This window comes from Hyla sarda, chromosome 8, assembly GCF_029499605.1.
Source record: "Hyla sarda isolate aHylSar1 chromosome 8, aHylSar1.hap1, whole genome shotgun sequence".
NCBI lineage: Eukaryota > Metazoa > Chordata > Amphibia > Anura > Hylidae > Hyla > Hyla sarda.
This window is the reverse complement of record NC_079196.1, coordinates 60,757,173-60,775,943: the sequence shown is the minus strand read 5'-3', so window position 1 is coordinate 60,775,943 and position 18,771 is coordinate 60,757,173. Positions and strand designations below refer to the sequence as shown.

The 18,771-nt window shown below is 42.1% G+C and overlaps 1 protein-coding gene across 2 annotated transcripts in view; it reads right to left on the bottom strand.

Moving 5' to 3' along the window:
* AGPS (alkylglycerone phosphate synthase) overlaps positions 1-18,771 on the bottom strand; it is a 269,903-nt gene that overhangs the window by 140,995 nt on the left and 110,137 nt on the right. For both annotated transcript variants that reach the window (XM_056534693.1, XM_056534694.1), the window contains exon 9: positions 16,053-16,178. In XM_056534693.1, coding sequence (XP_056390668.1) covers positions 16,053-16,178 — 126 coding nt within the window. The remainder of the gene's footprint in view (positions 1-16,052; positions 16,179-18,771) is intronic.

Sequence of the window (18,771 nt, the reverse complement as noted above, 5' to 3'; positions counted from 1 at the left end):
GTGTGTGTGTATATATATATATATATATATATATATATATATATATATATAAAATAAAAATGTTCTCATACCACAGCATATCTCATGCTGCGAGAATTCTGTCACACGCCTTACATTGGTGTGCTCGGCCCGGCCTCCAAACCTTACTGCACACACAGGGCTGCAGCAGGGAAGCCTTGTGTGTCTGCTTATGGCAAAATGCACAGCATATTTCTTGCTGCCTGGCGGATTTCTTGCAGAGTGAAATACACTGCATATGCGCTGTATGTGACTCTACCCTAATAAATACACCAAGAAGTATAATAATGACAATATTTTTATTGAAAATACAACGTACATATAAAATTACATTAAGAAGGAGGAAATAGACACCAGAAAAAGGGTGGCATACCTGGGACTGTTATGTTATACTAACCACCAATAGCAGTGATGTGAAAAAATACTATATGGATCTGATGGCAATATGTATAACAATAATAAACAATATGCAGAGTCACTAATAAGTGAGCAGAAAGTCAGACAGATATGGAATTAGTTAATAATAATATATAATATAATGCATGATACAAAAGTATTCAATAAACAAGGAGGGTGCGACACACGTTTTAAATGCAGCTTAGATTTTTCTTTATGTATATATACAGCAAATATACAAATTTTCAAAAATATCCATGGACTTACACACCTGCTGGTGTAGGAGATGGCCGTATACAGGTTATAAAACTAAAGAAAACCTGATGAGCTGAAATATGTCTCCCGCTGGACGCTACTGATTTATTTGTGCACATGGGTGAATATTTTTGAAAATTGTATATTTGCTGAATATATACATAAAGAAAAATCTAAGCTGCATTTAAAACGTGTGTCGCACCCTCCTTGTTTATTGAATGCATTGTTTCTGAGTACGGAGCACTCAGGTGACCAAGTGTACCCTATGCACAGGGAGCCCCCATATCTATGATTATAAGACTGTGATACAAAAGTATAGCAGCAATACAGATCACAGCAGTAGTAATAGAAAGTCAGGAGTCCTTGGATGCCGCCACCCCTTGTATGCCGCCTGGGATGCCGCCACCCCAACACGTGTTTCGGTCCTGCGACCTTCGTCTGGGGGGATGTCGGCATCCCGATTGCGGTTTGAATATGTTTCTTAATCCTATAAAACAGTGGCTATACATAATACACAACAAACATTAAAGGGATTTCTTTAGGCCATATTAAAAGTAGGCCACCTATAGACACACCAAGGGTCCTATGGACAACACAGCAGCTGGAAGTTCAGGACATTTGTATCAGCAACACAACAGGCTGTCCATTTCTATACTACATCTTTTCTGATCAATGTTAACCGTACGTAGATCCCCTTCTAGTGATTGATCCTACGTGAAGCCGGCACCATAATAGTTCAATCAGATTGTAAGTAAACATGGTCACCAGCACTCGCACACAGGCTGCCATTCAGTTTGCAAATTCCCAAATAAATGAAAGAATGGCAGAACACAGGAGAGAAAGTTCAGAGTTTTCATTGCAAAGATTGCTTCCATACCGTCCTCCATCATCTCTGCCAATTAAAGCCTCCCCCTCCCCCCCCTGGAGACCCCTCCATTGATTACTCATTTTTAACCTTCTTTAAATGAGTCCTTCTTTCATGAAAACATCCAGATACAAGGGACTAAAATCCTCAATACATTTATCAGTGCCTGCACAATGCCTGAGAAGGTCTGGTGTACTGGGAAAACATCCGGCAATGAATGCATCTACATTGTGTGGAGCAGACGGTTTCCCATTACAAATATACTGGTGAAGAGAGTAACACACAAATGGATACAGGTTACAGTATATTTTAGAAGTGTCTCATAAATGTGTCACTGCAAATAGCCCACGTGTGCACACTCGGGTTGGAATCACTTTTACTTCTGTGTCTAATAAATGTTTCACCTACTTATTTCACCCATTAGAGAACACTATAGAGTCCTACCTCTGAACCGTTTATAGAGGTATGGATGCAGCAAAACACAAAAATTATACTAAAAGAAAACAAAAAAACGGTAAGGCTGAAGGGGCCACAGAACAGAATAAGTGCTGCAGGTCAGACCCCAAAGTGATAACATATCCTACTGACATGAGACAGGCATACCCCTTTAAAGTCTTTAAAGAGTACCTCTCATGATCTTGTTAAATGTTATAATCCTCCCAGTTCACTGCCCCCATCATGATAAACCACCCCCTGCCTTAATTTTTTTTATTTATTTTTTTTTTAGTTTTCTACCTTGATATTGCTCTGTATTTTCTGCACAGTCTCAGATTCACAGCCTGGGAAGGGGCATTCCCCAGCAGGCGTGACATCATCTGAAGCCATACAGGGGAGAACTTCCACCCTCACTCTGCTACACACAGCCCAGAGCAGTTCAGTGTGTGAGATGAGCTATGATTGGCTAAGGCTGCACACACCCCCCTCAGCACTTCAGACTGCATTTCCTGATATTGGACTTCTGCCAGGCCAGCAGGAGTCAAAAGTCAGTGCAAGAGATTGGGGGGAATGTGCTCTGGACAAGTAGTGACACCTAGGGGCAGCTTTTTTAAACATAAATAAAACATAGAAAACTTCATTTTTTATTTTTTTTTAAACAAAGTACATTAGAAAGATTTTTTATTTACCATAAGGATAGCAATAGCAAAATAGTTTTAATGATAGTGCCCATATAAGCGTGGTCAGAATACAAAGATCTGACCTCTAGCCTTATTTCGGTCAGTGCTTACCAACCAAGGTGCCTACGGGTGTTGCAAAACTACAACTCCCAGCATGCCCGGACAGCCGTTGGCTGTCCGGGAATGCCAAGAGTTGTAGTTTTGCAACAGCTGGAGGCACCCTGATTGGGAAACACTGACGTAGGCAAACAACATTCTAAGCAGACAACTGTATTACAGATCCGTAAAATTACACCTCTAAAAATGTACAGGCCCATAATAAGCTTCCATGTGCCGCTAAGTTTTTATTCATTAATTTATATGTAATCAGTGTGGGGAATTATGGCATGGTCCTGTATCTGCCATATAAGAGTTACATTCTCCCAGAAATTTGCTTCTAGGGGCTCATTCACACTACAGAATTTTCCCGCAGAAATTCCGGTGCAGCAGCCTTCCATTGTCTTCACTGTCTTTCCGCAGCGGAATTAAGTTAAAACTTCAGACTCCACCAAACGAATTAACATGGAATTCCATGCAGACTGCTTTGCCGTCAATGGTGAAAGCACATGTCTGCGCGGTACTATCGCCGACGGATTTCGGTGGCGCCCACTGTAGACCGAATTTTATTCCAGGCAGGGATTCCGTAGTGTTAAAACTTTATCCAGGGATAGAAAAACATAGCTAAATTCTTCCAAAAACAACACCACTAGTCCACAGATTGTGTGTGGTAATGCAGGTCAGTTATATGGCACAAATTGTAATACCACCCGAGGACAGGGGTGGTTCGGTTTATGGAAAAATTAGCAATGTGTTTCTATCCCTGGATAAACCCTTTAATGGGCCATTTGGTGGAATACAGCTCATTAAAGAGGCAGAACCATAGGAACTTTGTCAGTCACTGTACACAACCTTGTCATGGGTGTGAGTGCATAGGGTCACAGAACAACTTTGGTCGATAAGTTACGAAAGTGACGTGTCATTAAAAAAAAATCAGCAACACAGTTTGTGCATGTTGTAGCCGACCGCAACTTTTATGACTCAAAGACAGAGACGTGACTTATGATTAAATTGGGGAGACAAATACCGTGGCCACATCGCATGAGCGTTGCAACAAAGTCATGAAACTGCAGCATTAGGGTGTGTTCACACGGACATAATCTGCATGGAAAGGGCACAGATTTTGGCAACAAAATCTTCATGTTGTCACTGCCAAAAACCCGCTCTCATTGACGTCACTTCTTTTCCACTCTGAAGTTTCCAATGAAGTCAATGGGAGCTTAAAAGGGGTACTCCGGTGCTCCAGCGTTCTGAACATTTCGTTCAGAATGCTCGAAGCCGGAGGCTATAATTGTGACAGCCACGCCCCTCGTGACAGGTGAGGACTTCCAAGGGGCGGTGAGGGATATCGGCGCTGACCAGGAACGGACACGTCCGGTGAGTAAAGGAGCTACCACGCCCCCTCCCATACACATGAATGCAGGGGGCGTGACGTGGCAACCACTGCGAGATTGCGGTGGGGGGGCTTTCCCAGCAGGGGGACCCCCGCAATGAGACATCTTATCCCTTATGTTTTGAATAGGGAATAAGATGTCTAGCAGCAGAGTACCCCTTTAAAGTGGAAAAAAAAATTTTTTTTAATCAACTGGCGCCAGAAAGTTAAACAGATTTGTAAATGACCTCTATTAAAAAATAATTCCAGTACTTTTTAGCAGCTGTATGCTACAGAGGAAATTCTTTTCTTTTTGAATTTATTTTTTGTCTTGTCCACAGTGCTCTCTGTTGACACCTGATGCCCGTATCAGGAACTGTCCAGAGCAGGGGGAAATCCCCATAGCAAACCTATGCTACTCTGGACAGTTCCTGATACGGACAGAGGTGTCAACAGAGAGCACTGTGGACAAGACAAAAAATAAATTCAAAGAGAAAATAATTTCCTTTGTAGCATACAGCAGCTAAAAAGTACTGGAAGGGTAAAGATTTTTTTTATATACCGTATTTATCGGCATATAACACACATTTTTTAGGCTAAAATTTTTAGCCTAAAGTCTATCTGCGTGTTATACGCCGATAAGCCGCTGCAGTTCAATGATTTAAATCAATAAACTGCAGCGGCTTTTGCAGGTCCAGAGACCTGCTGTCGCTGCTCGATTCTCTGCCCCTGCCTATCCTGGGGTCCAGAGACCGCCACCGCCACTGCCCCATTGCCTCCCCATCCCCGGTTTTTTAATTACCTGTTCCCGGGGTCGGGTCCGCGCTGCTTCTGGCTCCGGTGTCTCTTGCGTCGTTGCTATGCGCTGCGCAATGACGAGTGATGTCGAGTTGAAGACGTCACTCGTCATTGCGCCTCACAGCGCATAGCAAGGACACAGGAGACGCCAGAGCCAGAAGCAGCGCAAACCAGACCCGGGAACAGGTAATTATAAAACTGGGGATGGGGGAGGTAATGGGGCAGCGGCACCGATAGCCAGGGGGAGAGAAGAAGCGGCAGCAGGGCTCTAGACCCCAGGAAAGGCAGGGGGAGAGAAGCAGGCAGCGACGGCCTCTCTCCCCTGCTTTTCCTGGGGGCTTCTGCGGGGTCAGAAACAGTGTATCGGGGTATACACATGCACACACATGCACCCTCATTTTACCAAGGATATTTGGGTAAAAAAAACCTTTTTTACCCAAATATCCTTGGTAAAATGAGGGTGCGTGTTATAGGTCTGTGCGTGGTATACCCCAATAAATACGGTAAGTAATTTACAAGTCTGTTCCAACTTTCTGGCACCAGTTGATTAAAAAAATATATATATTTCCACCAGAGTACCCCTTTAAGGCTCTTCTAACCCCTGGGCTGCCTGTGGTACAGCACTGAACACGGCTGTGGATTATGCCAGTGTGCACACACCCTTAGGGCCTTGTTCACATCACCACTGAGCTTCACTAAAGGGAGCTCCCTCACGTGCAAAACAAAAAAAAAAGGACCGAACAGACCCTGAATGGAACGGAGCTCAGAGGTGTTGTGATCTCTGCCTAAGTTTTCATTCTTAAAGGGGTATTCCAGGAATAAACTTTTATTTTTTTTATATCAACTGGCTTTAGAAAGTTAAACAGATTTGTAAATTACTTCTATTAAAAAATCTTAATCCTTTCAATAATTATCAGCTGCTGAAGTTGAGTTGTTGCTTACTGTCTGGCAACAGTGCTCTCTGCTGACATCTCTGCTTGTCTCGGGAACTGCACAGAGTAGAAGAGTCTTGCTACGGGGATTTGCTTCTAAATTGGGCGGTTCCCAAGACAGGTGTCATCAGAGAGCACTTAGACAGAAAAGAACAACTCAACTTCAGCAGCTCATAAGTACTGAAAGGATTAAGATTTTAATAGAAGTAATTTACATATCCATTTAATTTTCTGGAGCCAGTTGATATATAAAAAAAAAACAGTTTTTTTCTACTGGATAACCCCTTAACGTCTTTATTAGTAAATAAAGGGGGGATATTTATCAAAACCTGTTCAGAGGAAAAGTTGCTGAGTTGCCCATAGCAACCAATCAGATCGCTTCTTTTATTTTTCAGAAATGAAAGAAGCTATTTGATTGGATGCTATGGGCAAGACAGCAACTTTTCCTCTAGACAGGTTTGGAGAAATCTTCCCCCATAATACCGTAAGTAAATATTATAAACATCTAAAATGGAACCATAATTGATCACAATCCTGGACAAGTGTTCCCTCATATAGTAGTCTTCCAGAAAACAATAGGAGCTGCTGCTATCCTTAATGTGGTAATAAAAAGGATAGTATTGATTTGACTTTTGGCCCTACAGGCCCCGCACGTGTGGACCAGACATTATTTTTGTTTCATTAATTCAATCTTCGGCGGTGGAGCGGACGGGCTCATGTGTCACAATATATCGAGCTTAACACACAAGAGTTTTAAAAAGTATACAACCTAAGCATTTTATGGAGCTATATTTGGTGGCCCATTCTTAACAGCCAAGGTGCAGGTAAAATGAAAAATGATAGGAAACATGACAAAGCCCTCTGAGAGCAGCGTAACTAAGTAAAGTGCTGTTGTGGTCTAATGTATCTGACTCTACGGGTGCCCTTATGTCCTCAGATCCTGGAAACACCAATAAAATAAAAGTACATTGAGGACGGGTAATTGGTCCATGTGTAAGGGCATCACAACATCAGGTAGTATAGAAAGTATCAATAAAAAAGTATTTACAGGAAAAGAAGCATTTTATCGCTAAAGTCAAATTATTTTATTTTTATTCCTGTTACTAAACAAATTTGAATCTAACGCAGTGTTTCCCAACCAGGGTGCCTCCAGCTGTTGCAAAACTACAACTCCCAGCATGCCCAGACAGCCGTTGGCTGTCTGGGCATGCTGGGAGTTATAGTTTTGCAACAGCTGGAGGCACCCTGGTTGGGAAACACTGATCAAATGTATTCAATCTGCGTTACTTGTATCAGGAGACTCTGAAGAGAAAATGCAGACTTTACATACATTAGGGTCACCTAGATTCCCAAGTGAACAGAGTTTAACACTTTGGGGGGCATTTATCATTGTAGGTGTAAGTGAAGCATTTATCATTGTAGGTGTAAGTGAAGCATTTATCATTGTAGGTGTAAGTGAAGCATTTATCATTGTAGGTGTAAGCGAAGCATTTATCATTGTAGGTGTAAGTGAAGAATTTATCATTGTAGGTGTAAGTAAAGCTTTTTTTGTTTTACACCTTATTTTGTGTGCTGGTGATGTGTAGGAGCACCACATTTATTAAAGGGGTACTCCGGTGAAAAACTTTTTTTTATTTATTTATTTTTTTAAATCAACGGGTGTCAGAAAGTTAAACAGATTTGTAAATTCCTTCTATTAAAAAAAATCTTAATACTTCCTGTACTTATTAGCTGCTGAATACTACAGTGGAAATTATTTTCCATTTGAAACACAGAGCTGTCTGCTGACATCATGAGCACAGTGCTCTCTGCTGACATCTCTGTCCATTTTAGGAACTGTCTAGAGTAAAAGGAAATCCCCATAGCAAACATATGCTGTTCTGGACAGTTCCTAAAATGGACAGAGATGTCAGCAGAGAGCACTGTGCTCATGATGTCAGCAGACAGCTCTGTGTTTCAAAAATAAAAGAATCTCCACTGTAGTATTCAGCAGCTGATAAGTACAGGAAGGATTAAGATTTTTTTTAATAGAAGTAATTTACAAATCTGTTTAACTTTCTGGAACCAGTTGATTTAAAAAATAAATAAATAAATAAAGTTTTCCATGGGAGTACCCCTTTAATAAATGTGGTGCTCCTTCCTACACATCACAAGCACACAAAAAAGGTGGTCACAGAGCATTTGATACATTTTTGTGAAGGTCACATTTTCCGAAATTTCTCTCTTCACATACACCAAAAAGCTAAGCTAAGTCTGGGCTGGTGTGGTTTTAGAGACTTTTCAGTGGCTTTGCACCTTTTTTGCGCTTTTTCACAATAAGGCGCAGTTGATAAAACCCTTCCATATCATGTGTATTGCCAAAATCAGTGGATTGCCACTCAAAATCAGCAGAAATGTGCAAACCAAATAGCGCAAAAAAGATGCAAATGAACCCTGCTTGCACCTTTTTTGCACCTTTTCTAGACACAAAAAACTGTCTAAAGACAATGATAAATGTCGGCCTTTGTGAGCAATGATATTTGTATTGTCCAACGTATCTAGCATCACATTCTAAGGTAAATACACATGGGAAGGATCTGCTGCGCACAATTTCTGCAGGCAATTTGCAGGGAAATGCACAGCGGTGCACATTTTGGTGGGGAGTCATTTATTTAGAATTCACACTTGCTGATTTTTGGGGTTAATCTGCTGCTCTGCAGCAGTAGGACTGTTTGGGGATTTTACTGCAGATTTTGACTTTCAATTTACCCATAAAAAGAAAACTGAAGTGCACATTAAAACATAGCTTTTAACAAATACAATTATATTTATAATAATAATAATAATAATGCTGCTTTCATGTGCACTTCAGTTTTTGGTATTATTGTTTGGCCTTATAAGTGCCTGGAGGTACCTTAAAAAGGGTACTCCACCCCTAGACATCATTTCCCCTATCCAAAGGATAGAGGATAAGATGTCTGATCGCGGGGTCCCGCTGCAGGAGGATCCCCGCGATCTCAGCTGCGGCACCCCAGACATCCGGTGCACGGAGCGAAGGATGACTGGCGATGCGGGGCAGAGGCCCGTGACGTCACGGCCATGCCCAATCAATGCAAGTCTATGGGAAGGGGCGTAACGGCCGTCACACCCCCTCTCATAGACTTGCATTGAGGGGGCATGGCCGTGACATCACGAGCCTCCGGAGCTGCACCCAACGGTCTTAACAAACGCTTGGTGCAGCAGGGAGATCGAGGGGGTCCACAGCGGCAGGACCCCCTCGATCAGACATCATATCCCCTACCAAAAAAGGAAAAAAGAAAGGGGAGTAAATTCAGCTCACCACTACAGTACGTCCCATATTATCCTTATCCGTCTTTTCATGCTCCCACACCATTCATGTTTTATAATTTATGTATATTGGACTGAAAGCTACATACCATGGTATATTATTGAATTTATATATTTTTCTGAATTGTCATCTGTCAGGCCCAAGGCCTGATTATTAAAATCCTATATGTGTATTATAATTATAACTGTGTGATATATTATCCAAGCCAGGAGTGAGGTCATTCAGACTGTGTTTTGTGTATTGCATTTTATTGGGGGGTCTGGCTGCTTGTTTACTTCTCCTTTGAAGTCAAAGGCTCTTTTGAAGTCATGCACTCTGGTCCCATCATATAATCAAACAGATAAGGGGCCAGGAAGAGAGATGCCCCACCTGGTGGGGATCAGAGGGGAGAATGGAGTCTCCCTCCCAAGAAAGCAGAGGATATTTAAAAACAATGCTAGACTCAGTGTGTTGAATGCTGGGCAACAAGCTGACAAGACCATCCTAAGAACAGCTGGAACTCACTCATGGACTGATATCATCATGCTGTAAGAACTTCATCTTTTGTTTTCTGAACTTGCCTTGATAAACTCTTTTATATATTTTTGTAACTGTATGTCATTTGTTTCTGTATTTTTATATAGTCAGCACTGTGATACCTTTTATCAGATTAAATGTTTCATTAATCAGCTCTGTTCTTTGATCTCTAAATATATGAGCTCACCTTTCTGAAGGCAGCTCTGGTGGAAATACGTTTATCTAAGGGTTAATTTGGTGACTTGCTGGGACTTGTAGTGGATACCCAGAGGTCTGGCGGCTTTAACCCTTGCACCATCACACTCTCTCTAGCGTGTTGGCTGGACCGATAGGGTGTGATCGTGACATTATCCTGCTATATTTATTTTCATTATGGATGAAACTCCTCACAACCTATAAATGAGCCCAGTACATATCAGGAAGTGTCTTTATCCAACAACACGGAGCGAAAAAACCAGGGTTACGAATATTTTTTCCAAAGAAATACATGGAAATTGTCCTATGGACTAGAAACAACTAATGTGGAATCTTGAAAAACACAAAATCCAAGAGCTGAGGGTTTGGTGGGACGCCACCACCCTCATGCAATATATTGAAGATGCCTCCGCATAAGGAAAAAATCCACCACTACATATGACGAAGATTTTACTATAGAATGGAATGAAGTCCTAGACGAATGTTCATTTAAACTGATGAAATTAATTGTTGGTAGAGAACAAACAAAAATCACTAAATTGGAAGCAGAAACATGCAAAATTACACAAAAACAATCAATCACTAAAACAATATGAACAATTGCCAGAACAATAAGTTACAAGAAAAAAAGAATCAAAATTTAACTCAACTGGGAAGAAATTATTACTAATATAAAAAAGACCAAATTTAAAAAGGGATCTTAAGGATTATGCGGACAACGTTGTATATACCTGGCACAGAAACAGAAAAACAACTCCCCGATCAATCCTGAAAAATCCCCACAATTACATTGGCAAAACCAACAATAAAAATGTCACATTTAGTTAATCTGATAATGAAAGTACAGACAATTGCACCGATTTTTCAGACACAGAGGATTTAGGAGATACAGACACACGGAGACATCCAACATCCTGATCAAATAATTTTCACAACTCTGCCTCATCATTTAATTTGTCTTCTGTTTTAGAGTCAGGTCCACAACAAAAAAAAGAAAGGAAAAGACAAAAACATGGAACCAAGGTTCATCTATACACGGCAGATAACATCTTCCAGCCCCTAGTGGGCTGGTATGGCCGGTATATAGATGGACCTCCTCCTGGTATGGAGGGGGTCTGAAGAGAAGGCCACCTCCTTTGTACAATACCTCAATTCAAATTTTCATAATCTCAAGTTCACATATAAATTGGACAATAACATAACTCATTGTCTTGATGTCGCTTTGACAGGGGACCCGGTCAACCATAACATACATACACGACTTTTTGGTAACCTACTGCTGGAAATAACATTCTACATGCCAAAAGTAGCCATCCACACTGTACCATCCGTAATCTCCCCATAGGGGAATTTATATATGCAAAAAGGGCATCTTCCACACCAAGTGCATATCATAAAACATGTAAAGCTATCAATCAACGTTTGAAAAAAAACCAAGGTTATACAGTGACCCCTCGACCTACGATGGCCCCGACATACGATAATTTCAACATGCGATGGCCTCTCAGAGGCCATCGCATGTTGAAGGCAGCATCAACATACGATGCTTTTTTATGTCGGGGCCATCACATAAACGGCTATCCGGCAGCGCTCACTGCTTCAGCTGCCGCCGGAAAGCTGCCGTTGCAAAACTACAACACACAGCATGCCCGGACAGCCAACGGCTGTCCGGGCATGCTGGGTGATGTAGTTTTGCAACATCTGGAGGTCCGCAGGTTGTAGACCACTGTCCTATACTTTACATTGCACGGATCCCTCAACATACAATGGTACGTTTGGAACGGATTACCATTGTATGTTGAGGGACCACTGTAGTACTTCTATATTAACTAGAGCTCTACGTATAGCTGATTCCAAAGATTGACAAGCTTATCTGAAAGAATCTACATCAACTTCTCATAACACTAACTCAGTATATATTCCTACATTTTCCATGCCATACAGTCTTGATTTTAACAACATCTGTTCTATTTTGCGTAAGCATTTACCCATCTTACACCAGGATGTCACTTTGGCACATTTACTACATGAAGGCACAAGATTTGTAGCAAAAAAAAGGGCAATCGTTAAGAGACCAATTATCCCCCATGGATTCCAGTACCGCTTGGTTGTCAACCAGGGAGTGTTACCGCTGCGGTGCTACCCGATGCATTTGTTGCACTCTTATGATCAACACAACTCAATTTACATCTACAGTAACAAAACGTAGATATACCATCAAGTAATTCATTAATTGCAATACTACCCATGTAGTATATATGGTCACCTGTACTAAATGCCAGATTCAATATGTAGGGTGTACCACTAGAAAATTTAAAATCCGGATTACCGAACATTTTTGATGCACCAATAACACAGTGGGCATCAATCGATCTGCATCTGGTTTAACAAAGCACCTCAGAGATCACTACCTGGGTGACTCCACTGGTGTTGAACTTATGGGAATAGAACGTGTCATACCGTCTCGCAGAGGAGGCGATTGGACCCAGAGGCTTAAATCTAGAGAGGCCTTCTGGATCCTGACCCTTGACTAGCGCAGTCCGCGAGGTATGAATGCCAGACACGATTTGATATACATCTATTGATGTACTATCATGGCTTATGCCAGCACGTCTCGATAATTCTCAATACATCGAAGGGGACAAGTTTTGACAATATGTATTTGATACACTCCACGTGGGCGATATTCCTTATTAGTTGTATTGTGTATAAGAAAGATTATGTTGGTTTTATGTGATACTTGCATGCACTGCATATGCTTATCATGGTTCTATTCTGCTATTGGTTGTTGTGGATCTGTCATTATCCACTATGTTTGATTCATCACGGCTACACAAATTTTTAATAATGAACATATGTAGATCCAAATGCCAAAAGCTATTGCATTGTGGGTTAAATGATGTTCTACTTTTTTTGCAACTGTTGTGCTACCTTTTTTGCCCGAAGACTAGTTCACACGCATCGTCACAACTATGATGGATGCCTTTGATCTAGGCTGCGTGTGATTGGCATTTCTGTCAATTTACCCTGATAGTCCACTACGTGATTTGTGGCTTTGTATGACTGGGACCGAACGTGTACATGTCAGTGTTTCTGCTTCCGGCCCGCTTTGACTCCCGACATGCTCATTTGTGGTTGTCCCTATATAAGGGGCACATGCCCGTCATAGCATTGCCACGACTAAGAGCCACATCTAGCTCGAAATGCGTTTGTGTTCTTTTCTTGTTTTAACATTTGTTGGATATCCTATTGTTTTTTAACGCACATTGAATAAAAGTGAAGTTTTAATTATTATTTTTGCTTTGGAGCAGCTGGAGGCCCCTGCATTTTTGCCCTCTTCACTATCATATGCCCTACCCCTCTAATTTGAGCGGTGGCCAATACTTTGTTTGCAATCAATCAGATTTTGATTTTCCCATTGGCGTAAATGAAGAAAATTTACAAATGTGCCATAGAAACCACACCACAGCAAAATTTCAGGGAGGAAAAGTTCCACAGCACATGAATTAGAAGCATGGTACTGTAACTTGCTACAGATTATTTATGAGCAAATCTGCATGAAAAATCTGCTGCAAATTTGTCCCAGGTGATAGGTAACCGCACTTATGTACACGAGCAAACACTTTATTTAGTTGGATAAACTGTTGATCTAATGTTACAGTATATGATTAAAACCTATTTTGCAGCAACTTTTTTTTTTTTTAAATGGTCAGATTGGGCAATAAAATAAAAAAATGTGTTCTTGCTCGCTGCGATCCTTCGTACCTGCTGCTCTGATGGCCCCTGCTTTCCTCTCGACACAAAGTGCCCACTAAGCCCATGTCAGACTAAGATTGGTCACAACTGCAGCCAGCGATTGGGTAAGTAGGCTGTTTCTTGTGTTGAGAGGAGGAAGTGGCAATTAAGAGGTAAAGGGCCCCATCAGAACTGCAGGGCACACAGCAAGTTTTCAGGCGACTTTAAAAAAGAAATCACAGAACAACTCATTAAACATAGCAAGAAGCCAATAAAAATTCCAGATTTGCGCACCCCCAGCATAGTGAGACCCTGCAGAGAAGTACAGGGAGAAAAGGGACCTTTGTAGAAAAACAAGACAGCAGTAAACCAATGCATTTCTGGTGCCTAGGCACCCTTAGTCATGACAGCCATAACTAAGGGTGCCACAAATGCACTGGTGTTAAGGCAGTCTTGCGAGTTTTGTAATGTTTTGGAAACAAAGTCTTTTTTATGCTCTTCTAAAAGTTGCAAAGTGTCCAGGAGCAGGGACACGGGACCTGGACAATTGGCTGTAGACCCATATGGTGAGCTGGAGAAATCCCATTTTACTGCTATTGACAAGGGACCCTACCCTGGACTGTGAATTTTGCACAAGCCTGCTCTTCTACAATATATTATATATAAAAATAATAATAATATCCTTCAAGCCTAAGTTTTAGTCCACCCTAGTATATTGTTAATGGATAGGCAGTGGCATCCATTTCTACCCCAGTAAACATACAGTTTATACATTTTTATGTTTATACATTTTATAGGAACAAACAAAGTTAAACGAACAGCAACAACTGAGCGTTATGTAAAATTAAAAGAGATTTATAATTATAAATACTTCTTTTAGAAGTCCGTTTAGGTGGGAAGACCACTGCCTGATATGAGCCCCAATCAACTGTACAGAGGCTGATCAGTGCTCGATAAAGGAACAATTTATAGATGAGGAACCTGTCACATTATGCAGGGTTAGGAATTTACAGTATCATTTAGGGAGTGTTCACCCGTGCATATTTTTTCTGCATATTTTTTCTGCATATTTTAATGCCCATTGACTTCAATGGGTAGCAAACTCTGCTCCAGAAACCTTAGGGTACGTTCACATGAGCGGACCCACAGCGTATTTTACGCTGCAGATTCGACGCTGAAGGACTGTTGCATGGTGGCTTTACATGTGCCTTCTAGGAGCGGCAATACACTGCTATGAGCAGACACACTGCGATGTGCGAGTTGCTGCACATGGTCTGTGCACTCGCACACATCGTGGCCGCTCCCCCTGCTTCATGAGCTAGGCCGAGAGCTGTCGCTATGTGAGAGTATACTGCACATGCGTGCTGCGACTTGCACATCAGTGAGTCTGCTCGTAGTGGCATATTGCCGCTCCGAGAAGGCACATGTAAAGACACCATGCAGGGGCCCTTCAGCGGCGGATCTGCAGCTTAAAATACGCTGTGGGTCCGCTCGTGGGAACGTACCCTTAGGGTACATATTAACTTCAATGGGTAGGAAAACCAGCTGCAAATATATGCAGCAAAAATATGCAGCAGATCCTGTACGTGTGAATGTACCTTTAGGCTTTGTTCACATGTGCATATTTTCTGCTGCAAATATGCTGTAGCAGATTTTGCTACACAATGAAGTCAATGAGCAGCAAAATCTGCAGCAGAAGATCTGCCGCAAAAATACGCACATGTAAATGTACTGTGGAAAAAGACCTCATGAAAGCTGTAACGGTAGATATACTGCTATCAACAAGTTTTCCCCAAAACAGATATAAGCAAAAATATAAATAAATCAGATGAACAGATATTTCAGCAACATGACCGGGGTTAACTGAAAACACATATATATGTGAACCCATACTGAGGGACAAGTATTTAATCCCTGACCCCGATCACAAATGAATATTTTGTAGCAGCAGAATTGGCACATTTTCCAAATAATCAGGTATTAAGAGAAGCTGGAGACATTTAGACAATGGTTTAAATCCCAACGTAGCAGGGGGGAGCTTTCATGTTACTATATTAAATAAGATGTGATACATTATTGAAGCATGATGCTAACATGTAACATGTGAAAATATTTTTACCAATCTATAAAACCACATACACTATAAAAACTAAATGAGAAGCCTGGAGAAAATGTAATAATAGGCATGTGTCCGAGACAATGGCATTAAGTGAAACGCACGTGTCCTCCTGACTGCCTTCTGCCTGTATGGGTTTTATTATCGGGCTCTCATACTGCAGGGGGCTGCATGGAAATACCATTTACTACATTATTAGACATGGGAAAAAGATCACAAAGGAAGGAAATTCTGTGGACTGTATCCTCCAGATGATTTTACCACATTTAAGAAGCAGTTGGTGCGTGAGAAAGGAAAAGAGAGGAACTGCGTTACCAGATCTTCAATGTTTCCATAGATGTTCTTCTTCATGCCTGATGCCCGTGTAGCTACCCAGCCTCCCAACGTGCTGAACTCCATGGAGTCTGGCTCGTGGCCTGTGCAGTAACCACTCTCCGCAAGCTGGAACAAAACAGTACATAAATGTTAGATAGAAGCCATCTCCTGGGTCACTTTAATTCCTAATGCAACTTAACCTAACACTATAAGTGAAGTGCACTGCAGGATACATCATTTGTTTTATAACATATTCCAGAAATTCAGAGAGACATACGGAGCGTACAGTACATTACATGGGCATCCCAAACTGAGCTCTATGTGTATCGGAACTTTTCACAGTGTCTGATATATACCTCCTATAAAGAAATCTTTACGATCACCCTTTCATAGGTTCTGTTCACACGTTAATGGGGTCTGTAATGATGCTATCTGGTAATTTTAACAGGAAGACCAAAGTTGTCAGTCTAAATCACTATTCCTTCCATTTAATATAAAGGTAAGGCAATGTAGAGGCATTCACAATGTCTGCCTTCTGCAAAAAGCTGCATGGGAAACTAGCCTAACAGTCATGCAAAGCCATTGTCCATGTCAGGAGTTGTTCCATCACTGGTTGCTGTAGAAGAATTGTCTGGCTGGTTGCCCACATATTAGTTTTAAAAGGGCAACCAGCCAGACAATTCTCCAAAGATGAAGTGAAACGCGTTGCATCTTTGCACATTAAACAGACCTGGCTTTACTCTCATGGTCCGGCTTATTCCATTCGTCCAGCGATGAAGTAAGTTCCGTATTTTTCGCCCAATAGGACGCACCAGCATATAAGACGCACCCAATTTTAAAGGTGCAAAATCTAGAAAAAAAAGATTCTGCACCCAACAGTGATCTTCATCCTGCGGACCTCCCGATGTTGCAAAACTACAACTCCCAGCATGCCCGGACAGCCAACCCGTTGGCTGTCCGGGCATGCTGGGAGTTGTAGTTTTGCAACATCTGTTGGTCCGCAGGTTGAAGACCACTGGATTGGAGGTAATACTCACGTGTCCCCGCCGCTCCGGACCAGTCACCGCTGCCCTGGATGTCGCTCCATCACTGTCGCCGCATCCCCGGGGTGTCCCCGTCGCTCCGGACGTCTTCTTCCCCGGGATCCATGCTCTCCGTCGCAGTCATCACGTCACTACGCACGCGGCTCCTATTGGATGACGGAGCAGACACCGAGGAGGCAGGTAAGGTCCCTCCCGTGTCCTGTAAGCTGTTCGGGACACCGCGATTTCACCGCGGCGGTCCCGAACAGCCCAACTGAACAGCCGGGTTAGTGTCACTTTCGCTTCTGATGCGGCGGTCAGCTTTGATCGCCGCGTCTGAAGGGTTAATACAGGGCATCGCCGCGATCGGTCATGTCCTGTATTAGCCACGGGTCCAAGCCTTTGATGGCCGCAGGGACCGACCCGATAGGTGTGTATTCGCCGTATAAGACACACCAACTTTTCCTGTTTTGGGGAAGAAAAAGTGCGTCTTATACGGTGAAAAATACGGTAATACATGCTTTTAGGGAATTCTATTTACTATAGAGAAGTCCTCTCTTCAGGACCTCCACCATTTGGCCACTGGGGATTGATCATAAAGTGATCCTGTCCTGTATTACACATACATAAAAGGACACTCTGTAATGCTTCAGTTCCCCTGTGATGGTGCTGCAGGAAAATTGAACACTGATCCACTGCCATGTTTGCCCAAAGATCACAAATTATTGCTTCACGGGGGGAGGAGGCGCTTTACAATCAGTTTATTGCCAAGGAACCCTTATAACAAGTAATAATTGTATGAAGCTGAGAACCTCTTTAAGCAGGTAAGAATAGGTTTTTCTGACAGGGCTCTTCTTCTCCAGGACCCTTGCACATTCTTTTCAGAAGAATTGTGGAAGCAGAAAACAACACAACAACAACTCTCATCTGGAGGCTGGGAATTATATACAGTTCCAGCTGTTTTAAAGGTGTTTTCCAGTTATATATACTGTTGGTCTGTCCACAGGATAGGCTATTAATATCTGTTCAGTAGAGAGTAACCCATGTCAGATTATTGCCACCAACATCCTGTTTACTTAATGGAACCTGAACGGCAGTAACCCAACATGGGACTACACATATGATAGAGCAGTCTGCTTTCAGGTCCATACCCCATGTAGATCCGGCCTAAGCGGTTCTACTGAACAGATGATTTGGAGGGTGGTGGGTGTCAGCACCCTGTTAATCAGATACTAATGGCCTATCCTAAGTATAGGCCACTGATATGTGTAACTAGAAACCCTTTTTAACATTACAGTGACTTAGTTAATGACATGATGGCCATGAAGAGATCATCTGTATTTTAAGATGAGGCGTGAAGATTTGCAAGTCTGCGCCAGGCGTGAAATTTACCAGGGCATCAGATCATATCAGTGCTAATCAAAATAGTATTGCCATCTCTCCTTGTTATCCCCTATTTATAGGATAGCAGATAGAACGCTGATCGGTGGGGTTTTGACCCCTGGAGCACACAGTTTCCTAATGTTGACCATGGAAATGTGCGAATGAATGAAAAGATGGCAGTGCAGGCGCAGTCTGCTAAATTCATTCTGGGGACAATAATGTCCCGATTCTCGGGATCTGCGGGAGTCTCAGCGGTCAGAACCCCACCTGTCAGTTTGTTATCCCCTATCCTATGGATATGGGATAACAAGCTA